Here is a 25,631-nt window from a genome sequence, read left to right as displayed (position 1 = left end):
CTTAATTATTTTAATGAAGACTGTTATAATTTTTGTTAGTTATCAAAATATATTAATAAAAACATTTATACTTAACAAAGCTATTGTTTTTTCTGTTTTAGGCTTGCTTCATTAGTTGTTGCTAAAGTTTCATAAATTTGGTTGCTATTAGTTTAATAATCCTCGTATACTCTTGTTGATTTTCCGCTAGAATTCTACCTTTTAAAATAATTTTTTGCTAGCCAGTCTAAAAATTTTCCCTTTTATGGATTTTCTGTAATCTGGCTTTAAACACTGGTTTATCTAAACCAAAAATCAGCATTAGGTTAATGGTAAGATGCACTTAATTAGTTTTAAAACTGAGTAAACATAAAAGTAAAAAAAAATCATTACACATTTTTATATACTGGATCATTATGGAGTTGAAAATTAAATACTAATAATTAGTTACCCTTCCTTAAAAAAGTCATTAATAAGACTACAAAGCTTTTGTTTTGAAATCATATTAAAAGTCTAACAACAAGAATAAAAACAAATGTAGTTGTGGATTAGTTTACTCAGACATCATATTAAAAAAAAAACTTACAAACAAAATAACATTACATAATCAAAATAGTCAGGATTTAAAGTATTTTGCAGAAAAGTATGAAATACTACACTTTTCAGAGATATGTTGCAATATTTTTTCAATCAACCAAAAAAAATGCAACGTAATAGTAGGGTTGATTAATTGGCAAAACAGAAAGTCATGTAAAAGTTAAACTAAAACACAGCAAAGTATTAAAAATAAAAAATAAAAATGTGGCACAGACATGTTTTGAAATTTGACAGAAAAATTTTACTAGCACAACTATTAAAAATATTTTCCACGTTATACAGTTTTAATAATTTTTATATTATAAAAACTTACGTCGGTTTACAAAAATTAAAAACATTTAATAGTTTTTATTATTAAAAACGATATCATTTAATACTGAAAATTATTTAAAGAATTTTTTTCGTAACTGGAATTTTGAAGCAAAAATTTCTAAGAAATATCTTACAAACTTAAAAATTAATGTTTAAACAACTCTATTATTATACTGAACTATTTTACATGTAATTAACTGATAACTTTAAATTTATTAAAATACATGGATTCAAATGTTTTTATTACAAAGTTTTATAAATTAAATCAGAGTTATTTTTTCAGAATAAATAAACAGAATTTTTACTTTTTCTTGGTAGCGTAAGTTTGAATGCAAATATTGAAGATAACAAATAAAAAAACTCAATTTTAAAACCCATTTGCTTGCAGTTAATCTAATTCTCACAACCAACTCATTGTTTCAAACAATATTTGATCAGGCGGCATTCCCGTAAACTTATCACTTGTTTTCGTCAACAACTTCAAGTCGATCTTCTTTTTTCAGCATTTCTTGTTTGCTTTCGTTTAGTTCTGTTTATTTCATACATAAATTAAAAAAATGATGATAAAAAGATTTATCTTTATTTCGAATTAGCTGAACAACTTTGTTATAAAACTACGAGAATACTATTCGATGTTTTAATTGTAAAAGACCAAAAGTTTTACAAAAAATAACTATTACAAACATAATCAAAATTATACATCATTGAATTCACAAAGAACTGTATTTATACAACTTGATGCAAATAGCAAAAAAATAAAAACTGAACACTTTACTCGGAACTATTTGTTTAATACATAAACACACAAAAAAAAAACCATGCCAAAACAACAAATTTAACAAGTTTAATTTTATCTAAACATAGTAAATATGAAATTGCTTTAGTTTTAAACATAAATGAAATTTAAGATATACGAAAATAAACTTGGTAAGAGAACAAAGTTCATTTAAGAAGCAACCATGCGTACTATGTACTTTCAAAGTTCAAGTTGTAACGCCATGAATGCTTCGAAATTAACACTTAAATATGTAAAAACTAACTTAAAGTGTTTAATTATTTTAAAACTCTTAAAGGAGGGTAGTTTTGGTGGCCAAACAAACACATTGTATAACTATTCTACTTATGCAAGGTTTATAATATGTACAAGCTTGCAAAAACACTTAGTGGTAAGTAGTAGTAAACATTATTTAATAAATTTCGAAACTAAATTTCTTACTAAATAAATATTTATATTTCTTATAATGTATAAGATTCTTTATATAAAAATACTCATATTTTAAAAAGTTGTTTTTGAAAAATTCTAATAAATTAAACCATTTTTAAATTAATTACAGTATAAATGTGTAACAGTTTTTATACAATTAAAATATTAGTTTAGTTTTTGTAGAAGTCTAATGTTTAAAAAACATTATTAAAATTTTTAATTACTTGAAAAAAGTGTTATCATATTGTTTATGATCATAATTTTTTTTGTTTATTAATTTATATTTTTAATGTACTTATCAAAACTTATTATGTGTTAAAAATGTTTCATTTATCTGCTAGAAATAAAGATAAAAATATATTAAAACGGCTTTTACTAAAATGAATCTATAAAAATTTTGTTTATTTGCATAGATTCACTGTAATTAAAATAACAAATTTACTCATAAGAAACAAGTTTTATTAATTTTATTCAAGTTATATAAATACTAAAAACATCTTTCAAATTTAAGTATAATATTCGATATATTATCTATTTTAACTATGAAACACTTTGAAATTAAAATTAAACAGTTTATTACAATTTTCTTATAATGCTCTAACCCTTAGAAACATTCAGTTTCATACTATGTTGAAATTTAGATGATCATAACAGATATAGAATTAAATAATTTATAACTTAAGATGAAAAAGTTTTTCAAACACTATAGTTAATTAAAAAATCACTCTAATTAGTACATTAGCTTAAAAAAATGCTATGTATTAACAGCTAATTTTTTAGTACAACTGTAAAATTTATTTGTATATGGAAAAAAATAAGACCTAATCTTTAACTCAAAAATTACATATTTATCTCATTTTTGATATAACGTAGGAGTTATTTAACTAACTACAGAAAATTTCTTATAAAAAGTACCCAAATGAACAATACAACAATATTACAAAATATCTTTGAAGTTACAAAGGTTTTAATAGCTTACTATACTAAAAAACAGTGCATACCAAGTTCGTCCTTTTTATTTTCAGAAGTAGGATTGTTTTTAGCACAACACACACTCAAAGAGTAGAAAGAAACAGCACCAAATAATCCCAATGCTGCTGTGTATTTAAATGTAGAAAGTGCTCCAAATTTTTCGTAAAGAAAACCACCAAAAAAACTTCCTATCACATTTGCTGCAATTTTTTTATTAAAACTAAGATTAAAAATTAAAACTATTTAAATTAAAATGTAAGTTTAAATAACTAAACATAAATATATAGACAAACAATATAAGATCAGCATCTTTTTTTATAAGTAAAAATTATTAACCTTAGAGCTAATTTTAAGTTTAGAAAAAAACCAATAAATAAAATGTTTAAAAGAATTGTTACTATAAACTATTTCATTGTAAAAACTAACAAAGGCCCCAATAAAGTCCTTGTACAAGAGACATAAATGTTGTGGTCATTCCATCTGGAGAAAGCTTGTACACATAAGAGCACATGGCAGCCATAGGCAAAGCAAATGCAACCCCATTAATAGCTTCCAGCAATACCATTTGCCATGCATCAGTAAGGTACGCGTACAGAAGTGTCCTAAGCTTCAATATAGTTTAAAATAATACAAAAAAGATTCAAAAATTGTTTATTAAAAAAAAAAAAGTTATAAATAAAGATTTATTTCATTTAAGAATTAAAAAAAACTTGAACAAACATAAGTCTTAGTCAAATGAAATTAACTTTATTAAAGGTTTATCTAAAATAAATTCATGATTAAAAATTTCAAACAATGTTAGGAAAAATATTAAAAACTAACAGAGGCAAAGAGAAGTCCAACTGTCAAGCAAAGCTTATGGCCCATCTTCTTTAAAAACCAACTAGAAAGAAAAAACATAGGAACTTCACTCAAACAGTCAGATACAACAGCCAGTCCAAAAACAGTATTGCTACTGCCTCTCAACTCTCCTGCATACCAGAACAAATAAGTGTATTTAATAGATTGCACAGTACCTTGCACTAAAACTATCCAAACGAATAGAGCAATCTTTTTGTTAGTGAAAATAAGTTTAAGCCCAGGCACTATTGACTGCATGTGGTGAGCTGGCACATTAAGCTTTAAGCTTATTCCTGAAGCAACAATGCCCAGTGCTGTTGTCAAAACAAACACAAACAAGTAGTCAGTTGTTTCACTGCCAATTAAATTTGTGTAGTAATCTGTCACATAACCTGTAGCCAAGGCACCAGCACCAAACCCGATTGAGCCAAACAGCCTTTGCCTGCCATAGTTTTGCCTCTTTTCTAAAGCTAGGATTTGAAACGTTGTTGCATCAAGCATTGGTCCTATTGGAGCACTGACAACTGCATAAACTGTGGTGAACAAGGCTAGTAGCACAAATGTTGTTCCGAAAAAGCTAGTTTCATTTAAGCTACTTGTACATTCTACTGTTTGGTTGCATGACTCTGAGACTGAAGACTTGAAAGTAGAATTACCATCAATATATGATGAGCTACTACACTCAGTGTATAAAAACTCATTGTTAGAGCATTGAAACTTATTTTGACTTGTTGAGTTGCACAAAAAGACAGTTTCAATTAAAGATCTGTTTGTTTTGCATAATGTCACAGATGATTCACTTTGAATACCTGGAGTAAAATATCCAGGAAAAGTTACAGTAGAAAACAAAATTAAACAGGCATTAAGAAGAAATTTATGTTTTGATTTCATATCTGCTAAGGCTCCAATTAAAGGAGGGAAAATCATTATTAAAAATCTTTCAAGTGACTGCAATACTCCATTCTGAGCAGGAGTCATTCCTAGGGATTTTTGAAACAGTGATTTGTAAGACATCAGACATGATGCAGCTGAAAAATAATTCATGTAATAAAAATGTTGTAAATAAAATATACTAAAACTTTTACAAAATATTATGTATGATATAAATTGAAAATAATTCTTAAAAAATTAAAAATAAAGATAAAGCTTAGGAGTATTACAGTCTAAAATTGTATAAACCTTGTATCAGAAACTTAAGCTCAAGTAAACTGTGTGTATTTATAAAACAGAAACTTAACATATAACTATATAATGTACTTCAATTTTTTACTTTTTAGTAAAAAGTTGAAAGTATACAAAATAAAAATACTGTATGAATAAAGAAATACATTTAACTGATAACAGTAACAAAGTAAGATATATTTTTATTAAACTAAAATTTTCTCAAAACTTAAGTTCAACTAGATCTTTAAAGAAATATATTTAATAACAATTTGAACATAATGGGGTTAAAAACAATGCCAATATGTAAATACAAGTTTCCTTTTATTAATATTAATATTTTTTTTATTCTAAAGCTAAACATTTATATGTTCATTTAATTTCTATAACCACAGGTGTTTACAATTTTAATTCATATACTTATTTTATTTAGATGTAATAAAACAATTTCTTTTTTTTTTTGAAATACTGTTTTTTATAAGTAGCTCGTATGTAACAGACTCATGCAACAATATACTGGCATCAACTATTGTAAACATAAACAATTTATTTTTGTATTTAAAAAGATTATAAACTAAATTTGTTCTATGAACAACATAAAATTTCTATAATATTATCACTACTTCTATATTATATCTATATTAAACTTACATGCATAAAAAAAAAAGTATATCACTTTCAAGGGAAGAAAACTTGTATCTATTTGGTAGAAGCTCATTTTTGATTGCACTTATGCTTACATTAGTTTTCTATTTTTAATATACTAGTAATCAGTTTTTTATATAAAACTAGAAAAACTTTTAAAATATACTGTGCCATATAAAATAACAACTACTTTAAGCTTAAAGTAAAAATCAAAACCAATAGGCCCACCTAACAATGATTCTTTAGTTATAGTGTTAATATAAAAACTGTTTGCATAATATTTATTTTGAAGTGGTCTAAAACAAAGTTCATAAAAGTAATAACTATTGAACAATAAATTATTCAAGAAAGAGTGAAGTTTAGAATACTTTTGTCAGGTTTAAAGATGGTTTATTGTTGATACTCAATAATACCTAATTGCAGAGTGCAGACTTTGCATTTTACTTATGCAATTTATATGAAAGTTTTGAAGCTAAAATACTTGACATCAACTGGGTTGGTACTTACCCAGGGATAAATTCTAACTCTATAATTTAATTTAATCAAGTATATGTATATATATATATATGCATATACTATGTTTAAGAGAAAAAAAAAACAATAGTATTTGAAAACTTAGTGTTTTATTAATATATACATATACTTGTATTTATTTTAGTTTAAATATGTTATATAGAATAAACATTTTTTTTCGAAGTTGCTGAAATCACTTTCGACGCAAATAGCGTCAAAAGCAAATAAGTAGCAATCTAAAATTCTAAAACACACGGAATGTATTAATCACCGAAGTAGAAATCGCCGCTTTAAGACGCATTCTTAGGTTTTAAAGAAACACATACTGTTTTTTTAATAAGTCTTTCCAGCAAAAAAAAAACACTACTGATAAATTTAAACTGTCGAATAAAGAAGTTGACCACAGTTAGCATGGAACATGTTTTACTTTTATTTGTAACAAATAGATTTGGAAATACTGAGAAGAAAAAACACCAATTAAATTTTTCATTTTGATGTGTTGTACAACTTAGAGAAAGTTACTAATTATTAGTTTATTAATGAAATACTACAAATTGATATTTGAAAACAAACTTATATTAGCTACTATTAATAAATGTTACTAATTACTATTACTTAAATTCGATCGATAAAACTATCCTTATTATAGTTATCTGAGAAACAAAAAAGGACGCTCAAAATATTTGGTCCTAGGACCTGCTACACGAAGAACATTTTGGTTATCGAGTCGCAAACCTCTTGGATACCTTTGAAAGTCTGGTTCTTGACTAATGTCAATGGTCTTTATTAAATTAAACTCACCAATACTTAAAGTTTAATTGATACCAGTATAAAAGTACATTTGTGCAAAATAATGTGCTTAAAATACAGTTTATATTAAAAAAAAAAAAAACACTGAGTTATCAAAAATGAAAAAAAAAAAAAAAAACTGGTTTGTTTTTTATCTTAGCTATTTTCGAAAGTATTTTGCATTTACATTTAGCTAAAAAATAATGTGTACAATAGCAATACCATCAAAAAAAGTTTTATTTTTTAAAAACATACAACTGGACTCTTCACATAATTGTGAATAAATGATTAAGTCCGAATTAAAACTTCGTCAATACAAATTCTTATTAAACTTTTGAGAGGTTTATCTTTTAAATATACTAAAAAGTATAAAAATATTAATCATAATATCTAATTAATAATGATAATAAGTTAATAACATTAATTTAGGTGAATAAAAATAAAAAACTTAATTAAACTTGCTAGAAATGACCATACTTTAGTAAGTAGGGAAATGTGTTTGAGCTATATCTAAAATAAAACTTAAACGAAAAAATAACAAGAAGCTTTACCTGAAGGTGAGAATAATGAAGATTATGATAGCAATAAAAATATATAAGTGCATATATTTAAAAGTAGTAGTTCACAATAACTCAGAATTGTAATAATTTAAATTGTCGTGCAAACTCCGTGTGAACAGTGGTGTTTATTTGTAATTCACTAAAATAAAAAAGAACTATTGAAATAATAACAAGTAAGTTGTGATGAGGATGTTATCTACATATGATCTATAGGTAAATTAGTAATTACTTTATGTCTAAGAATGTTTTTTACTGAATATATCGATGGTTTTAATGGTATAGTTTAGTTTAGGCTATAGCAATTACTATCTTTTTTTATGAAGACTTTTAGTAAAAGTTTCATTTACAAAGTTGAAATTTTTTTCGTGCTAGTAACTTTACCAAATTCTTGATAGATTTTTTTTTGTAAACATTAAGTAGTTAGTTCATTGACTAAAGTTTTTGATAGATTAAAAAGTTGGTATGGTAGTATCTTGGCTTATTTTTATATAATTGTTATTTTGAATTAATCTAGCATACCGTTTAAATATTTTTTACTTTGTCGGTTTACTTGAGTTATTTCGTTATTGTTAAGATTTAGATATTTAATTGCATTTATAACAACATATCAGCACGAATGAATAAAAAATAAATACTTTCTGAGAAGTACATATATTTAAAGTTTACAATTTTGTGTAATTTTTTATAGAACTCAATTAATACGCTCGAGTTCATTATTCTAAAACAAAGTTTTTTCTACCAATGCCATATACTTTGTATGTTAAGCTGATACAATTAAAAAGTCAAATTATTTTTGTTTATTTTTTACTTTTTTTTACCTTTTTTTTTATTAAATCAGAGTTTTTTTAATTTTTTTTTTTAAATTTTTTGTTGGCTTTAGATATTTAAAGTAAATAAATAAATTTTAGCTCAAAAACTGAAATATCTTCCTATTTTATATATAAGGGCATTTAGCCATACTTTTGATTTGAGCGTAGTTTTTTTTTATTTTGTTCAAAAAAATAAGTATGACAAACTTTATTTTTAATGAGATTTTAAAAAACTGATTAAAATTGATTAGGTCACTAAAACAAAAAAAAAACAGTGATGGATCGCGAAAAGGTTTTTGTAGTAAATTTTGGGTTATAACTTATAGAAGATTCAAGCTCTTGTTCTACGGGAACGGGTCAGAAAAGCACGGCGTCACTTTAGCATGGAGTGATATTTTAGAACGTAGTGACATTTTAACACTGAATTTTTTTTGAGTCCTAAATAACATTTGACTGTTATGTTTGAAAATCTAAAAATGAACTATGAAACATGTAAACTAAAAGTTAACAAGCTTTAAACGAGTTACAAGTTTAAGCTTTAATTAAAACCGAAACAAAAGTAAGTTTACAAACTTTATTAACTTATTTTACTACACAATTTTAAAATGAAAATGTTTTGAAATTTTACTTTAAAGTTTTTCACAAAAAATATTTTTATAATGCTAGCAATACATTCAAGCTCTAGAGGATTCTTAAAACTTTTTTAAAGGCTTAAACTAATTAAACAAGGTTAAACTTTAAGCGTAAATTTGAAATAAAAGATGAGATAAACAAAGGCTAAAAACTTACTCATTGTATTTTTAAAGTACATATAGCTTTGAACATCATAATACATAAAGATTTTGAGTTCCTCTTATTTCTACATGCACGCATCTCGCAACTTTTTTTATGCATATATATGTATAAAAATCATATATAGACAACTACAAGAGTAAATAAACTTAGTTCAACACTTTTTTCTACCTGTTCAGCTTTTTTGTTATTTTTGTTGTTTGTAAACTTTTAGAAACAGCTCAATTTAAAATACTCTTAGTGAAAACTTTGTTAATAATTTTTTAAGATGATACTTTTAAAAGTGCTAGAACTGATTTTCACATTTACTTGTTTATAATTAAACGTTATTGAAATGAACATTTTAAATATTTAAAACTATGCTGTGCAAAAATGTTACTCCGTGCTAAAGTGACACTGTGCTTTTCTGACACTTACCCTGTTCTACACAATTAAATACAATAGAACAAAATGGCAGTGAGTTTTGTGACCGAAAGTCATATGTTAAATAACTTAGTGGGAATGTGTTTAGTTTTTAGTGTTTTAATGTATACAGTTTACAAAAGGGCTGGTAAGACGGTTTTAAAAACCAATAACAAAAATAGGCTAAAATTAGTATAGATATTCAAGTTTTAGTCAATTGGTTATTTGAAAGAAATTGAATCTGTTAATCTACTTGTTTTTGTAGACCAAGTACTAAAACTTTTTATAAACAAATTTTAAATTTTAAAACTTATGAAATAGATTGAAAAACATATATTATTTTTCTTAGAACTCGTATGTTTTTTATTTGTATTATTATTCTAACACAACTTTGTAAAGTGCTAAATTTAGTAAAAAATAAGTCGTTTCTCTATATTAAACTAATAACTCAGTTCTATGGAGTTTGCAAAATGCAGATGTGGTACAACACAATAGTACATCATCACATTAATAATTTTACTGTGCGTACTTGCACAGAGAATTAATAAGGTGATTAAATACTTGCTTTGTCTTTTTCTGTTCGAAAAGTATAACTTTAACGTAATTTAAGATTTCATAAAAGTTAATTTGTATATTATGACACTCAAAATATGAAACAAAAATGTATTTTTAAATAGTTTTTTCAAGTCTAGTATGTGTGGAATTATTTTTTCTGTAGCTTTGTGTACAGTTTTCGGAAAAATTGAAAGCTACTGGTTTAAATTGTTTATAACACTAATGTTAGGAAGAATTTTCAAGATACAGTCACAAGAAAAATGTTGTAATATAAATATATCTATACTAACATAATAAGTCACTTTGAAAATAAGTAAACTAAAAAGTGTATAAGATAAATTAGAAGCAAACCTAAACAAGTGATACTAATATTGTTTGTATACTTTAAAACAGAATAGATAAATATAAAACTTCAAAAAAATGAATACATTTCACACTTATAATTACTGTTTTGTGCTAACTGTATTACAAGCAAAATTATAAACGTTTAATTAGCTTCATATTAAATATATTAAACAACTGTCTTCAAACAGTTTCGAACACTTAAAATGTTGTTTGGAATCTTTAGAGTTTAAATAAAACCAACAGTTGCTTGTAACAAATATTAATACAAAAATTTAACTTTAAAGTTCCGGTTTTTTTTAGTATATTTGAGGTAATCTAATACTTAATTTTATTTTTTGCATTTTTATCATGATATTTACCTAAAGTAGTTTATTTGGTTTCACACCATAAAACAATATAATATTTTTTGTATATAACAATCACAGGGACATTAACCGATTAGCAGATGATGCCAAAGTATTTAGGAAGTCAAGTGATGTTTTAAATTTAGCCTTAAAAAATGTTTACCATTGACTTAAAATAAAAAAACTAACATTTAATCATAAAAAATGTCAATTTCTCAATATCAACAAAAGTGTACCCAATCCTACTGATCTATTAATTAATAACACTAAATTACCCTTAACACTAATTTTCGACTTAGAAATACATATAACAAAAAAAATAAAAAGAAGCAACAAATCAACTAAATGTACCAAATTGAACCAGTATCAGCCTACCAAGTTGAACAAAAGACTTCAATTATCACCTTGACAAAATTATTCATATCATATATTCGTCGTAAGCTGGCGTTTAAAATTATACTTAGGTACTCATATCTTTGAAAAAAAAAGAAAATTGCAACGATACAACGAAAATTTATACGTTTAATATTCAACCGTTGCAAAACATCATATTTAAGACTTTGTATGAAGTTTCTGGAGTATTGAATTTAATAACTCTTTCTTAAATTTAAATGGTAGTCATAAATTTTTTATTGATATACTTTTGTCACGAAAAACTACTAAGAATAAACAAAAAGCAAATAAAATTCAAAATTGATCTTGTGAAATAAATTACCTACAGTTTGTTTGGACTAAACTTATTATCTGTTTTAATAGTATTTTTGTAAAATATATTTTTTATCAGTATGCTATTGCCTGTTTTCAATGTTAAGTTTTCATTATATTTTAAATGTTATAAAAACAAACACTTTGTGATTTCTTTTGTTTTTCAGTTTTTTAATTTCCCTTCTTCATACTAATAAAATATTTTAACTATTTGTTATTAAAAATTTTTACCAATTTTTATCTTCTTGTGTTTTCTGTTAAGTAGTTGAGCTTTTAAAGTCATAGCTCAACGTTGCACATTAGTGTCTGGCAATTTAAAATTAAGCATGAAATTATATCTAAACAAACAAGTTTAAAAAAAGCATAGAAATCCATCACTTTGCCACCTTATTTTTAATGGCCACCTTGTATTGAAAAGCTATTTATTTTTTTAATATTGACTAAAAATTTAATATTGTGATCGTACTATACTAACTAATTTATTACTTATCTATGACTAACTAAAGAATAACTCCTTGATAAATTAAGCGAATTTAATAACAACGTAAATATCTGAAACAAACAAGTATAAACATATAAACTAAAATGAGCTAAAGCTTAATAATTATACACCCCCTTCAGCTCATTTAAGGAAAAATAAACTTAAGGTAAAACAAAGCTAAAATAAGGGAATCTAGATAAGTAACAAAATGCATTTTCAAAAATTTAAATAAATTGGATATACTAATAAAATTCAATCGACTTTAACCAAAGAAAACGCTTTAAAAAAAGGGACTTTTTCAATTAAAACAAATAAATAATTCAACTGTATTACAAAAAAAAAACATTACAACTAAATTCTACACAATTAGACATATCGAATCTTACGTGAATCCCTTCTGGCTTTGTTAATACCACCAATTTGGACCTGGATTCATTGAAGTATTTTAACCTACGCAGAGCAAGTGGTACTTTCTTTTCTATGGGAACCATAGGAGCAGTAGTGTGCTCTTTCTCAACATTATTATGATCCCCATCAGCTTAATTTGTCACGTCAGTTATGTTCTATCATTCAAACCATCTGATAACATTGAAGGCGAATCAAGAGATTGATGACTAACATTATCCTCATGTGAGCTAGGTTGATCTCGACGCCAACCATGGGATGCCTTTGTACCAATACTCGTTGAGATTGGGTTGTACAACCTCAAAAACCTTCTATTCTTTCGCGTCAATCTCCGTGAGCAATAAATTCTTACCTGAAATCGATCATTTGGAGGCACCTCCATAACAACTTTACTCCTATCTCATTTACGTGGATGGGTGCCGCTCTGGTTCTGCAGTAGACACCTACTGCCAACGAATAAAGATCGCAACTTCCTAGCTTTGTGTTTAGTTCCATCAAGCTCGTCCATTGCCTTGTTCAAATCTTGTTGAAAGTGGAACTCCAAGATCCCTTCTCCCATGACGCCCTGGTGGGCTTCAGCGTACGCCACTTCAACAACGGGCGGAACAAATCTTTTAAGTCCTTCCAGCGTGTGCTGGACGACACATTCTCAACAATTAACCTGTACTTGGTTCTTGAAACCGGACCGTATTTGGACCTAATTCTGTCATTGAAGCTGCCGCGGTCATCACGGCCGTAGTCTCTTCTTCCGCCGCCATAACCGCCTTCGCGGCCCCCGTATCTGCCATCTCCCCCATCATTGTAAGAGTTTCTTGACCTGGGAGTTCCCTTGATATGCTCAACGGTGATTCTCCCACCACATAGTGACTGGTTGTTCGTCTCATAGACTGCGTCGTCGGCGCCTCTGGCATCGTCAAATTCCACAAACCCGTACCCCTGCTTAAGATTGATATCACGAATATTGCAGAATCCCTTGAAGAAGCGCTCCACGTCAATGTATTTTGCTCTTGGGAAAGCCCACCAAAGAAAACGCGTGTGCCGTTGTTTGATGACATTTCTTTATCATGCAACAACTTTAGAATGCTGATGAGGCAGCTGAGAACCAATAGTGGGAAAATCTCTATTTATGATTAGAAGTTCTACAATTGTTTCATACAAGAGAAAAAACACGGTCACTGATATAAATAATACTATTGCAGCTGACTACCTCAGCCTTTGCTTTGGAGACATTCCACTAACACTAGCTCTGACAGGCCTAAACTATTTTTTGGAATTTTGTTATTAGCCCAAATTGTGATTGATACAGGAAGTAGGTTATTCTTACCAAAACCAACATCTTGAAAGTTTTTTTATCTCCAAAGATTTGATTGTGCACCAGTATCAGCTAACGCACTAACCATGCCAAACTTATTTGTGCCGTATTTAGTGATTTTAATTGATACTTGTGGATGGTCGAATGTCTTGGCTCTACGCAAATTTCTCTTGTCAAAAATATTGTTGTTCAACATAATTCATTTATTAGCAGGTAATGACATTACTTCTGTATTCTGTTGCATAAAACAGGAACTATCATCATGGGTATGAACAGCATTAACCTTCTTTGACTGACTGCATCAACAAGAAAAAGAATTACTGAAAGGTTTTACATTCTGAGTTCCTTTCATTTTAAATGGATAAAAAAACTTTTTACAGCGCTAGCAAGATACATATTGGGACTTATCCCCTACATTAAAAGATTTATTTTTCTATTGTTGAAACGAAGATACCGCTGATACATTCCGAGAGTTCTCTGTTGCATGTCTACCCATTTCCTTGCTTTCAATAAAGGAAATTATCTCAAACGATGACCTGGACAACATATCTTCAGTGATTAGAACTTTTCTTCGAATATCTTCGTCACCTACACCTGCAAGCATCACGTCTTTAATTTCTTCTTCTATACAACTTGCAAAATTTTCTTTCCACATTCACACTCACTAACTGTAGTGAAATTACAAGTTTCTGCCTTACTGTGAACACGGGTTGCAAATGTTCAAAAAGTTAACCGTGGTCTTGATGCAAGCTTACTAGTTCTGTTCTTTTAACACCAACTGCAACTTTAATGACATCTACTAACTCCATCAACTTAGCTACATAATCGTCTAACTTTGCCATCAACCTAGGATAATTTGCCAACATGAGATCACCAAGTTTGTCATGCGCACATTGAAACAGTTGTATGCTTGCATTTTGGCTGCTTATGTTTGAACCAATTTTGAATGCCTCCCACCTGCGAATGAAAGCAAGCCATGTTTCTTGGCTGATTCTATGGTCCACTCTCGGCCGAATAGGTTATTTAGGATTGATACACTTTTTGATGAACCAGAATTCTTTTCATGCTCAATTTTATGCAGGTCCAGAAGCCTGCAAACTAACTAACATAATTCATCTAGCGTTTGGTAGCTGCATTCTTGAGTTGAACACTTTACCACAACCATAATAAGATATTTATATGAAGAATAATTCCTTGTTGAATTAAGTGAATTTAATAACAATGTATATATCTGAAACAAAACAAGTAAAAAAATATAAACTAAAATAAGCTAAAGCTTAATGTTTTTATACTAAATACTACAATTACACTACATAAAATTCTTACTGTTTATTAAACTTTAAAACAACTTTAATAAGGAACTATAAAATTCTAAAACTTCTAAGAAATAAAATTAAAAAGTAATATTGTCTACTTTAATTGTTTTTCTTGCAAACATTGTGTTTTATGTTAAAAAATTCTAAACTTAATACAAAGTACAATCATAATACTTATTAAAAATCTATAAAAAATAAGATAGTTAATTTATGATAAATCTACAAACTTGAATAAAATGCATTTATTTGAGATAAAAGTGGTTAAAAGTACATAAAAATCTAAAAGCGTGCACTGCAGTAATTTACTTATATGTTCTTTTAAATGAAAAACAAATGAATTAAAGTTTTAACAAATTACATAATTGAAAACTGCCTAAAGTTTCAAAACATCTAATTACATAACTTTTAGAGAACAAAACGCACTAACAGTAGAGCTTTAATAACTAGTATAAGATAATAGTGAATACAGAACTCTTTGAATTTACAGGCATTGAGTAAGTTTAAAACTAGTTAAAAACCTAACACCTTTTTTTAATGGCAGATATTATAAAACAAGGCGAATACTTCTATTATAAAGCTATATAAATAAATTAACTTAAATAGAAACTTTTTTTTAAATTAAATATTTCAAGGTTAGGAACTGCAGTTGAAGGTTATATGTAGCTCAAATTTATAAAAGTTGCACACGTAGAAAAATTTAAATCAAAACATTTAAGAAATAATTTGAATTGAACTATTTTGTATCAGTTTTTTACAGCAGAAGAAAAAATACAGGAAATGATTTACCAACATTTGCATTCTAATAAGCCAACGGAAATTATATTTTGAAAACTTCGCTAATATTTTGCTCGGAAAACGATAAGTAATGCGAAATATTATTCACAGCTAATGTGTTTTGGTCTAAAATAAGCATTTGAAAAACAAAAAGTCGAACAAATCACACTGAAAACTTTTCTCCTCTTCCGTTGCAGTGGTCATACACGAGATTTCCGACTAACTTTGCCAGTCTGTCTGCATTTTGCTGAAAATACAAAAACAATTTACTGAAAAGTAAATATATTGCAGTTGCTACAACAGACTTAAACATAACCATGTGGAAAAATGTTAAAATTTACTTGTTTTTAAAAATTAAAGTTACTATGTATCAAATTAATAAATTGAACTATATTATTTTACTTCTTTACATACTGACACATATAAAAATATTTAATAATATTGAACCAACTTGTGAATTGGATTCAGCGTAAACTCTCACCACATCTTCGGTTCCCGACGGCCTCACAAACGATCTCGATTGCGGGAATTCACCAACCAACTTGTCGATAGCTGACTGGAGAAGGGGCGGATTTGAAACACGCCGTTCCGCGTCAGTAGTTTCCACAACCGATCTGTCCGCTACCTGTTGTCATGGTGACCAATTACTAGTTGTATTGAAATTAAAGTACTTTATACAAACACATTTAAATGATATTTTTTAGACAAACTGAATTCAGTAAGAAACTCAAATGTAAAAACCCGTATGATACTACTGACCTTGACTTTGAGTTGTCTGTTAGGCAACTCAGTGTAAATCTTGCTCCAGTTTTTCAGGTTCCACTTTTTAAGATGCAGTATTGCTTCAACTGCTAACAAATCAGACATCGCGTCTCCTACTGTCTGTTTACAAAAATATACTAAATTTATCTTTCAGAAACCAAAAACATTTTTCTTCAAACATTTTTTTTACTCATTGCTTATCATTGTAAACTTTGCAAACGAGTCATAGCAAAAATATACTTGACGGAACATAAATCATTACACTTACCAAAATATTAAAATTCTACAAAACTAAATAATCTATTCTCATAAAAATAAATAAAACAAACAGGATTGATTAACTGAAGAAGGTTTTCTAATTGCTTAGCTGCCTCGCACCCATCTTTGCTGCTTGTAGCATGTTGGTGTATCTTGTCCAATGCTTCCTGTTTCGCTGTCACCTTAAGTTCACATGAGTACTATTAATCAAATCAAAATAAGTTGTTTAAAAACTTTTGAAAATTTAGCATCATTAAACGAATTATGAAAGAAGGCTGATAGTTATGCATTTTCTAGGTTTTTTAGCTTGGTTATATCTAAATTTCAAGGTTGGTTTAAAAATATATCAAAAGTTAGAAATAAGATCTAAACTCTTATTTTTCTTATAAAATATTTATATCGTTTAAGCTATTATAATAGATTAAACGATAAAAATTATTATATTTGTAAAAAGTTTTTTATTGATTTGAAATTATTAATCACTTGATAAATATTTTTTATCGTTTAAAGAGAACAATTTAATTGAAAATAAGGTTATAAAAATCTGTTTACTTAAATAAACATAAGTAGTCAACTACTGTTCAAACAACTAAAACACTTACGATACAGCTGTACAAAACAGCTGACTAACTTGCTATTTAAACATTTAAGCAACATAATTACATTAGACTTTGCACTTGTAACATCCTTTATATTAATAAAAACGTAGAAAGTTTGCTAAGTAGTTAAAAGCAACAGAAAATGCAATCTTATAACTAAACAATACAAATAAAAAAAAAGTGCTGACCTTTTGATTTATCTAGTAATAAACATGTTTTTTATTTATAGAAAACTCAGTGATGTAACATGCTTTCGAGTAGCAAATGAAAATAAGTAAACAAGGAACCAACGGTGCCATGTCCATTAGCTTCAAAGTACACGCCGATGTCGAACTTGGTGTGGGCTATTTTGTGCAGATGCTTGACACCGGTCTTGGCGCACGCCACTTCAACACCCAGCTCATCTGATATGTACCTCGTTGACGTGCCGTTAGCGTACGCCGTTTGCACCACTCCCAAATGCAAGCTGATTCCCGACTGTTTTTGTTAGTTGTTGTTTTTATGGTAAACAATTGCCGCCGAAAAACCACTATACTTGTAGATTAACTAACATTTACTTACATGATTCAAAATAACTTTTAATGTATTTTTATTCAATTGAAATTAAAAATAATTATTACTTATAACTAGGTTCAAGAAATTATAATAATTAATTTTAAAAAAATCCAAATTGTTATAAACTGGAAAAACAAGCTACAAACTTCATTGAGCAGTTGTTTGATGTACGATGCAAACAGAGCAGCAATTTTGTCACCGTCAAGCAGTATAAATGAGCAGTCGTTATCAAGCGTGTAATAGACAAGTCTATCTGCGTCACCATCGAATGACCCGTATCTGGCATAAGGCGTCATTTTCAATCCTGTTTTTATATTTACTTTTTATATTCATGTTTATACCGTTGTTTACACACTTAGGTAAGCTTTCAAACAGAATAGGAAGTCCCTATTCGATAAAAATTAGAATTTTGATCAAAAATAATAATATGCAGATTATCAATTCATATTTTTTTCTAATTAACTAAGACATTAACTCTATGTTTATTAACTGCAAAATATTTAAAATCCTGAACAGTTTCAAACAACAATTTAATAACATTAAGTAACTCACCAAACGGGGCTTTTTGTTGAACTTTAACGTAATCAGCACCGCACTTTTCGTTCAGCTTCCCGCTGCCGCTACCTTCGTTGTGCACTATGATGTCGATCAGTTTCGCTGACAGTTTGTCGGACAACTTGCGAAGTTTCGGTGCGCCAACTCCGTGGGCGCAATCGACGAGCACAGGGGAAGAAATCGACTCCTGTGTTGAAAGTTTGTTAATCAAACACAATATTGTTTATAAAGTAAAGTGATATAAGTTAAAGTGTGTCGGTAGTACCAAAACATATTCTGTTTAAAAAGTAAATTATTTTTTTTCTTAAATTTAACATGCAACATAAGTTAGATACTTATGTGTAATAATAACTTATAATTTTTGTATATTTTAAATCATAAAAAATCTCAATATTTTGAGATAACCATGAAAATATTTTAATATATCATTACTTAGTTAGATAAACAAAATATATAAAGGATCTTCAAAATAAACATTGTTTAAAGTATAAGAAACGTAACTTTTTAAATTAGCATCATTAGACTCCTATTTTTGAATATATACAAAAACAATTCTAATATAAATACAAAACAATTAATGCTTGAAAAATTTATAATAAACTTTTATTTAAATACTTAACAAAAGGTTGTCAACATCACAAATTATATAATTGAAATTTCTTTAATTGTCAATAAACCATAATGTTTCAATCTAAAAAAATAAATAAGATTTAAAACAATATAGAACTAGTCAATCATTTTTTTAACATTAGAACCACAAACGTTTTTAACAAGTGACACGAAAGCTCCTGCAAAATGGTTGTAATAATCTTCTTCTGTCACTTTAGTGTTGCCACTGTTGTAAGAAGCAACAATGAAGTGAAGCTGGGGTGTTGTGAGCAACCCGTAGTCAATTACTTCTCCTTGCAAACATTCAACTCCGTCACGAACTGAACTTGACAAACTCTCACTGCTCGGTCTATGTCAAAATAAAATCCATTTAAAATATTTTATTTAGCAAATAATGAATCTATGATATTTTCAGTTCTTTGCTTAATGACGTAAGGTAATATTATTTCACTTTTTAATTTAGTATATAAAAAAAAGAGTCTTTTTAAGATAGAACTTTTAAATCAATTCTTGTATAAAGGACGAATTAAGCTGGAACAGTATGAACAAAATTGTCATTTAGAGCTCTATACTTAAAATTAATGAAACAAAAAATAGGATAGGATGAACTGATCCAGAGTTTCTCCAATTAAAACTAATAAAAACAATAACAACCTAGTATCTTTGCCAATTAGCACAACAGCATGTTGGCAGACGTCTACACTTTCCAACTCTATCAATTTCTCAAGTTCACGTTGCAGTTCCTCATTGGTGCAGTTGCCAATGACTGAAGCATGTTTCTCCCAACTCCCACACAACATTTCACCATCAGGATCAACCAGTTTCACTCCATTGTCACACTGATGAAATATTTCTAATTAGTTTCAGTTTTAATATTATTATTTTTTTGTAAAAAAGACTTAATCATTTATTTTATACACATTAGGTGCTTACTTGGCTAATAAAATTATTTAAATATTCAGACAAGATTTTGTTTCAGTAAACAGTAGTAACTGATACTTTTTTAATTTTACTCTCTGACTATTGTATCTTTAATATTTATTTTAACTATATAGATATCAAAAATACTTTAGATACCTTAGATTTTATATAAAAAAAATTCTGCAAAAAAGTACCATCAACTTATTTTGTAAATAATATATCTATTCAGTAGCTTCTTTTTAAGTATAAAAAAATATTTATTAAGCATCAAAGTACTTGTTTTTTGACAAAGTTATCAGAATATTTTTTTAAAGGTGAACATATAAAACTTAATTAAAAACATGATACCAAAAATTGTATCTTAAAATAGAAAAATATATTCAAAAAATATTGCTGCTACGTTGAAATTAAGATACCATAGTCGTTGTTTTTTTATTTTATTAGAATTAATCTTCTCCAGTTTACATTAATCTAATAATACTAATAATAACTATAATATATAATATTATTAATATTTAAATACATTTTAATAGGGGTATATGAGCTACTAAAGGTAAATCAAGTATTTGATTTTCATCTTAACACTCGGAAAACAATTCTTTAAAAATATTTAGTATGTTTTTATCATAAGCATGGGAAGCTTTCTACAACCGAGTATGTTTAGAAATTTTGTGTTGCTATAAAATTCAAACAAACTATGTGATGGACATCTCAAACTAAAACAAACAACTTTTATCATAAAAACCAAATCAAGTTTTTCATACCAATTTAAAGATTTAATTTTATTTTTTTAATTTAGAAGTTAATATTAAAAATTTTTAGTTAACCCAAAAACATAAAACATATTTAAAATATATTCAGAAATAGATATTAAGACATTAAATAATCGAAATACTAATTATAACAAAGTTTATGTAATTAAGTTACTTTTGTGGTCAAATAAAATTTCGAATATTTAAAATATAATTTGTGAAACTACCTTATTAATCAATACAAGTTAAACTTTTTTGCTCATTTTGAAAGTGAGTATTCAAAGGTAATTTTTTTAACAAAAACTTTAAACTTTTTTAGTACAATATTTATGGTACTATAACATTTCCCACTTGCGGTCAATGAATTTTCAACCAATAAATTCCCACCCAAAACAAATTCCTACGGATTATATCTAACGCAATCAATTCCCATCCGGATTGTATCCTACACGATCGATTCCTACCCGATCAATTTCTACCAAAATTGTTTGTCCCTTTTGCAAGGATCTTTTTTTTTTGCATTGCGTCATTTTTTTTAGGTTCCATTTTTGCACAAAGCGTCACTTTTGGGCAATTATCAACTTTTGCATGACATCTTTTTTGAACAAATCGTCACTTTTGCACAGATGACATTTTTGCACAGTTTAAAACTTTATAATTACATAATTATATTTAACATAGTTTAAATTTTGTTTAAGTCAAGTTTAAATTTCATATACCTCAAAACAATCAAATAAACCTAAAACTGTATTATAATTTCTATTATAGAAAAACTTTAATTTATCTAGTATAAAGTATATCAAATTTAAAATAAACTCAAACTAAAACTAATATTTAAAAATTTTCTATTGCTAATTGGAACTTATTTTTAGATAAAATATTTAAAAAAATAACAAATCACAATATGTTAATTTTAAATTCTAAAATAGAAATCAATCTAAAGATGATTTTAACTTGGTTCAAGGTCAACAATACAACATAAAATACATAAATGAGCAAAAACTAGCATGTTACAAAACTTGGTTTTTGACAATGATGTTAAATTATATTCTTTTAAGTTTATTTGTACAAATGTCAGGAGCCTTTTAAATTATTTTTTATTGAAAACTATTTTTTTGGTGAAATAAAACAACAGTTTGATAATTTATTTATTTTTGGGTGCATGACTATTCAAATTTGGCCAATTCAAACTCTTATGAAAAATTGAAAGGGCCACAACTAAAAAAGTACTGTATATTTATCAAATATTAATAATACAAATGTAGGTCCTATCAATGGGAACGGGTCAATTTTGCAAGAGGGGACACTTTAGCACGGCAACTCATTTTCACAAGTGTCACTTTAGCACAAGGAAACACTTTTGCAAGAAGGGTATTTTTTGAACAAGTGGACATTTTTGCATGCCATCAATTTTGCACAAAACGTTAAATTTAGCACAAGAGTAAAAAAATATATAAAATAAAAACAAAAAAAAAATGTAAGAAAAAAGTATGAAAGATTAAGTATTGAAAAAAATGTTACTAACAAAAGGTAGGGGTTAGTGGTAACAGTGATAGAAAAAAGAAAAAGAAAAAACAACAAAAAAAACAACTAGAAAAAAATTAAATAAACGTATAAAAACAAAAACTGAAAAAAAAAGTTACAGAACGAGTGTAAGGGTTAGTGGTAACAGTGGTAGCCAAAAAAAAAAAGTAACAAAAAAAGCAACTAGAAAGAAATAAAATAAACTCATAAAAAACAAAAAATGAAAAAAAAAGTTACCGACGGAGGGTAAGGGTTAGGGGTAAAAGTGAAAGAAAAAAAAAAAAATACCTAATAAAAATTTTTGACCAAATTAAAACAGGAAAAAAAATTAATAAATTATAATAAAAAAATTAAGTTAATAAAATATTGTTTTTTTTAAATTTCAACCTGTGCAAAAGTGTCCTGTCAAGCTAAAGTGACGCTTGTGCAAAAGTGTTGCCGTGCAAAATTGTCCACTTATGTAAAATTGACCCTTGTGCAAAAGTGTCACATTGTGTAAAAGTGTCATATTGTGCAAAAATGTCACCTTGTGCAAAAGTGTCACCTTATGCAAAAGTGACACCCATCCCCTGTTAATATCTACAAGCCATTTTTTCTTTTTGCAAAACACTAAATATTTTTTGATATATGGTTTAAATAAAGTGAAAAACATAGTTATTTTTAGTAATTTTAAAAAATCTTAAAAAATATTTAACATTTTGCAAAAAAGAAAAAGTGGTATGTAGATATTGATAAGGTTTACATAAGTTTTTTTTTTTTCAAAATTATATTAGTTTTTGAGATATAGTCTTTTTACTATTATTTTTTTAATTTGAATTATTGGAATTTGAATTGTCATGTAACCCTTATTTTTAGCTAGTTTATTATAGTAGTTATAGAACTCTTTATTTAAAAAATATTAACTTGTCATTACAGCTTCAAAATTTGCTTAAACTTGTATGTTAATGCACTTGACAACTTTTTCAGACTTAATCTAAAACTATTAGTGTATGTTAACATTTTAACCTGAAAGTAAAGTTTAGTATAAATAATAGTTTAAACTATTGTAGTTTATAACTGTTTGTCCCATTTTGTGTGTAAGTGCAGTTTTAAGCAATAAATTAAATAAATTACTATTTTGTTACATAACTTTTACCAAGATTCGTGTGTAAATACTGTTATACATATTTATTATAATAACGTTATGTCTTACAAGCTCAATCTATCGTACAACTTAAAAGTTATTTGTTGTAAAATGTATGTACTGATTATTGTTTTAGCTAGTGTGTCTTTTAGTTTTTTTTTTTTTTTGTTTTTCAAGAAAGTTGATGTAACTTTTAAATTATTCATACTTGAACATATAAAAAAAAACATTAAAACAGATAGGCTATAAATATTTAAACTTAATTATATTCTTTTTTGAACTATTTTAGCAAGTAGTGTCTTAAAAATTGAAACCTAAGATAAGTTAAAAATATGGTATAAAATTTGTAGATTAAATTCCAAGTTAAATAAAATAAATATATATTTCTTTTACTGTCAGCAGTTATAATGTTATCAGACTCTCTTTTGAAAAAGTTGTTGCTTTAACAGCATATAATTATACATTAATGTGTTTAAATGCATTTTGTCAACTAAGTTTTATCAAACTTTTCCAAAAAGTCAGCCGTGCAAAAAAGACAATTGGCGCAAAATATGGCGCTGGTAAAACATTGATGCCATGCAAACAGAATGCTTTGTGCAAAGTGCAGTCATAAAAAATAGATAACTCATGGAAAAGTGACACCTATGCAAAACTGACATTATGCAAAAATAACTCTCTGTGCAAAAGTGATGCTGTGTAAAAGTGACGTGTGAAATTGATTGGGTAAGAATTGATTTGGGTTGGAATTGATCCAGGTGGAATATGATTGGGGGAATTGTGCGCAGGTTGGAACTGAGCGGTTCCCAATATTTATGTATAGGAAACAAATTTTAATAATCAAAACATGATAGTTTTGGTACACCTTGATGTTAATTTAAGTCTAATGGTAGGTTTAGAGTTTTTCTTTTTAATAAACTTTTTGGTATGAACAATCAAATTTTAATAGTTTAGGTTCCTAAAAGGAGACACAAACTATACTATAACTTTAGTAAATATCAGAACTTTGTTCCTTATATCAACAACACTACCTAGATATTTTAAGCTAGAAAAATACATTAACTTCCAAAATACAAAGGAAAGCTCTTTAAGAACCCTAACAAACAAAACTAACTTCAGGGTTGTGAGATGCAGTGACCATAACAGCTATAGCTTTTTTTGTTGATTTAGATCTAAGGGTAGCCAGCAAACCCATTCTGAAAAATATATGGTCCATAACTTCCGCTTTACCTCTGAATCCTAATAAACAAAATTGCCTTAATCAAAAAACTTTTTAATAAAACTAGTTTTTACATAAACCTGTCTTTAAATATAGTTTTAAAAAATTATGTAGTAAATTATAAGATACACTGACCAAGCTTTTTTTAGATATACAAGTATTAAATGTAGATATAGAATCGTAAATGCAATAAAAACTAATATATGTTAAATAGGACTTTTATTTCTACTTTTAGACAAATATAAGAACACCTAATTTATTTTATCCTGTTTTTCTTACAATGCAAACAATTTTTAAAACTTATTTTATTCAGTTATAATAGACAAAAATAAACAGCATTATAGTAGAAAGATTACAACTAACATTTACTATACTTTAAACAAAAATATTTAAAACTAGTATTAGTTAGGTTTTGAGGAATAATATACTAATTTTATTAGATTTAACAATCTTAAGTAGACGTTAGTATAAAATGTTAAAGTTTTATACAACAAAAAAAATATCAATAAAATAGTATATATAAATCATTATATAATGTAATACAGCTAATTTATATTTTTAAAACTATTTTAAACTGTTTAATAAGTTTCAGCTTCCAAGCTAAACACTATACTTGTTTATTAAGATGATATAAATTAAAATAATTCGCCTAATGTTAATAAAAATATATACCTGCAGTTCCATAACCCATTTTACAATTAGGGTCTATTTTATGCTTGTCTGATGCATTAGATAAAAGCAAGAAGTTCATCTTAAAATAAAAATCTGAAACTTAGTTGAAAATAATCAATATGTTTAATTATTGTAGTAATATTATAATACAATATACAATGCAACATTTTAATTTTTTTAATCCTAACTTGCAATTATTTTAAACTTGCAGATTTCTAACTTTTACATAAACCTTTATGTTTCAAGTAAACACAATCATATGCAACAAAGTTT

The 25,631-nt window shown here is 27.0% G+C and overlaps 2 protein-coding genes and 1 pseudogene across 2 annotated transcripts; all 3 read right to left on the bottom strand.

The window, feature by feature from the left end:
• Window positions 1–600: 600 nt before the first annotated feature.
• Window positions 601–5,816, bottom strand: LOC145833861 (major facilitator superfamily domain-containing protein 6-A-like). The gene is made up of 5 exons (XM_082941091.1): window positions 5,717–5,816; window positions 3,887–4,932; window positions 3,491–3,671; window positions 3,094–3,264; window positions 601–1,417 (listed from the first exon to the last, which is right to left on the bottom strand). Exons 1-5 carry the CDS (start codon window positions 5,781–5,783, stop codon window positions 1,347–1,349), a joined length of 1,536 nt encoding a protein of 511 aa, XP_082797217.1. The 5' UTR covers window positions 5,784–5,816; the 3' UTR covers window positions 601–1,346.
• A 6,994-nt stretch (window positions 5,817–12,810) lies between these two features.
• LOC145833347 (serine/arginine-rich splicing factor 4 pseudogene) lies at window positions 12,811–13,465 on the bottom strand (annotated as a pseudogene).
• Window positions 13,466–15,282: 1,817 nt separating this feature from the next.
• Window positions 15,283–25,455, bottom strand: LOC145835152 (phosphoacetylglucosamine mutase-like). The gene is made up of 11 exons (XM_082942704.1): window positions 25,359–25,455; window positions 24,582–24,706; window positions 19,805–19,989; window positions 19,304–19,499; window positions 18,539–18,728; window positions 18,133–18,290; window positions 17,723–17,908; window positions 16,904–17,014; window positions 16,572–16,694; window positions 16,264–16,437; window positions 15,283–16,059 (listed from the first exon to the last, which is right to left on the bottom strand). Exons 1-11 carry the CDS (start codon window positions 25,435–25,437, stop codon window positions 15,976–15,978), a joined length of 1,611 nt encoding a protein of 536 aa, XP_082798830.1. The 5' UTR covers window positions 25,438–25,455; the 3' UTR covers window positions 15,283–15,975.
• Window positions 25,456–25,631: the final 176 nt, after the last annotated feature.

This window comes from Thalia democratica, chromosome 4 (assembly GCF_965202585.1).
Source record: "Thalia democratica chromosome 4, ktThaDemo2.hap1.1, whole genome shotgun sequence".
In the NCBI taxonomy this organism is placed as follows: Eukaryota; Metazoa; Chordata; class Thaliacea; order Salpida; family Salpidae; genus Thalia; species Thalia democratica.
This window is presented reverse-complemented; position numbering and strand designations above follow the sequence as displayed.

Bases quoted from the DNA above. Each gene is read 5' to 3' on its own strand.
- LOC145833861 (XM_082941091.1), bottom strand. From the start codon at position 5,783: ATGAGCTTCTACCAAATAGATACAAGTTTTCTTCCCTTGAAAGTGATA. The intron at 4,933-5,716 runs GTAAGTTTAATA...ATTATTTTTCAG, and splicing joins ATACTTTTTTTTTTATGCAT to CTGCATCATGTCTGATGTCT. The intron at 3,265-3,490 runs GTTAGTTTTTAC...AAAAAATTGCAG, and splicing joins AGGACTTTATTGGGGCCTTT to CAAATGTGATAGGAAGTTTT.
- LOC145835152 (XM_082942704.1), bottom strand. From the start codon at position 25,437: ATGAACTTCTTGCTTTTATCTAATGCATCAGACAAGCATAAAATAGAC. The intron at 19,990-24,581 runs GTTAGTTTTGTT...ATATTTCATCAG, and splicing joins CTGCATCTCACAACCCTGAA to TGTGACAATGGAGTGAAACT. The intron at 17,909-18,132 runs GTTTGTAGCTTG...TAACAAAAACAG, and splicing joins TCAAACAACTGCTCAATGAA to TCGGGAATCAGCTTGCATTT.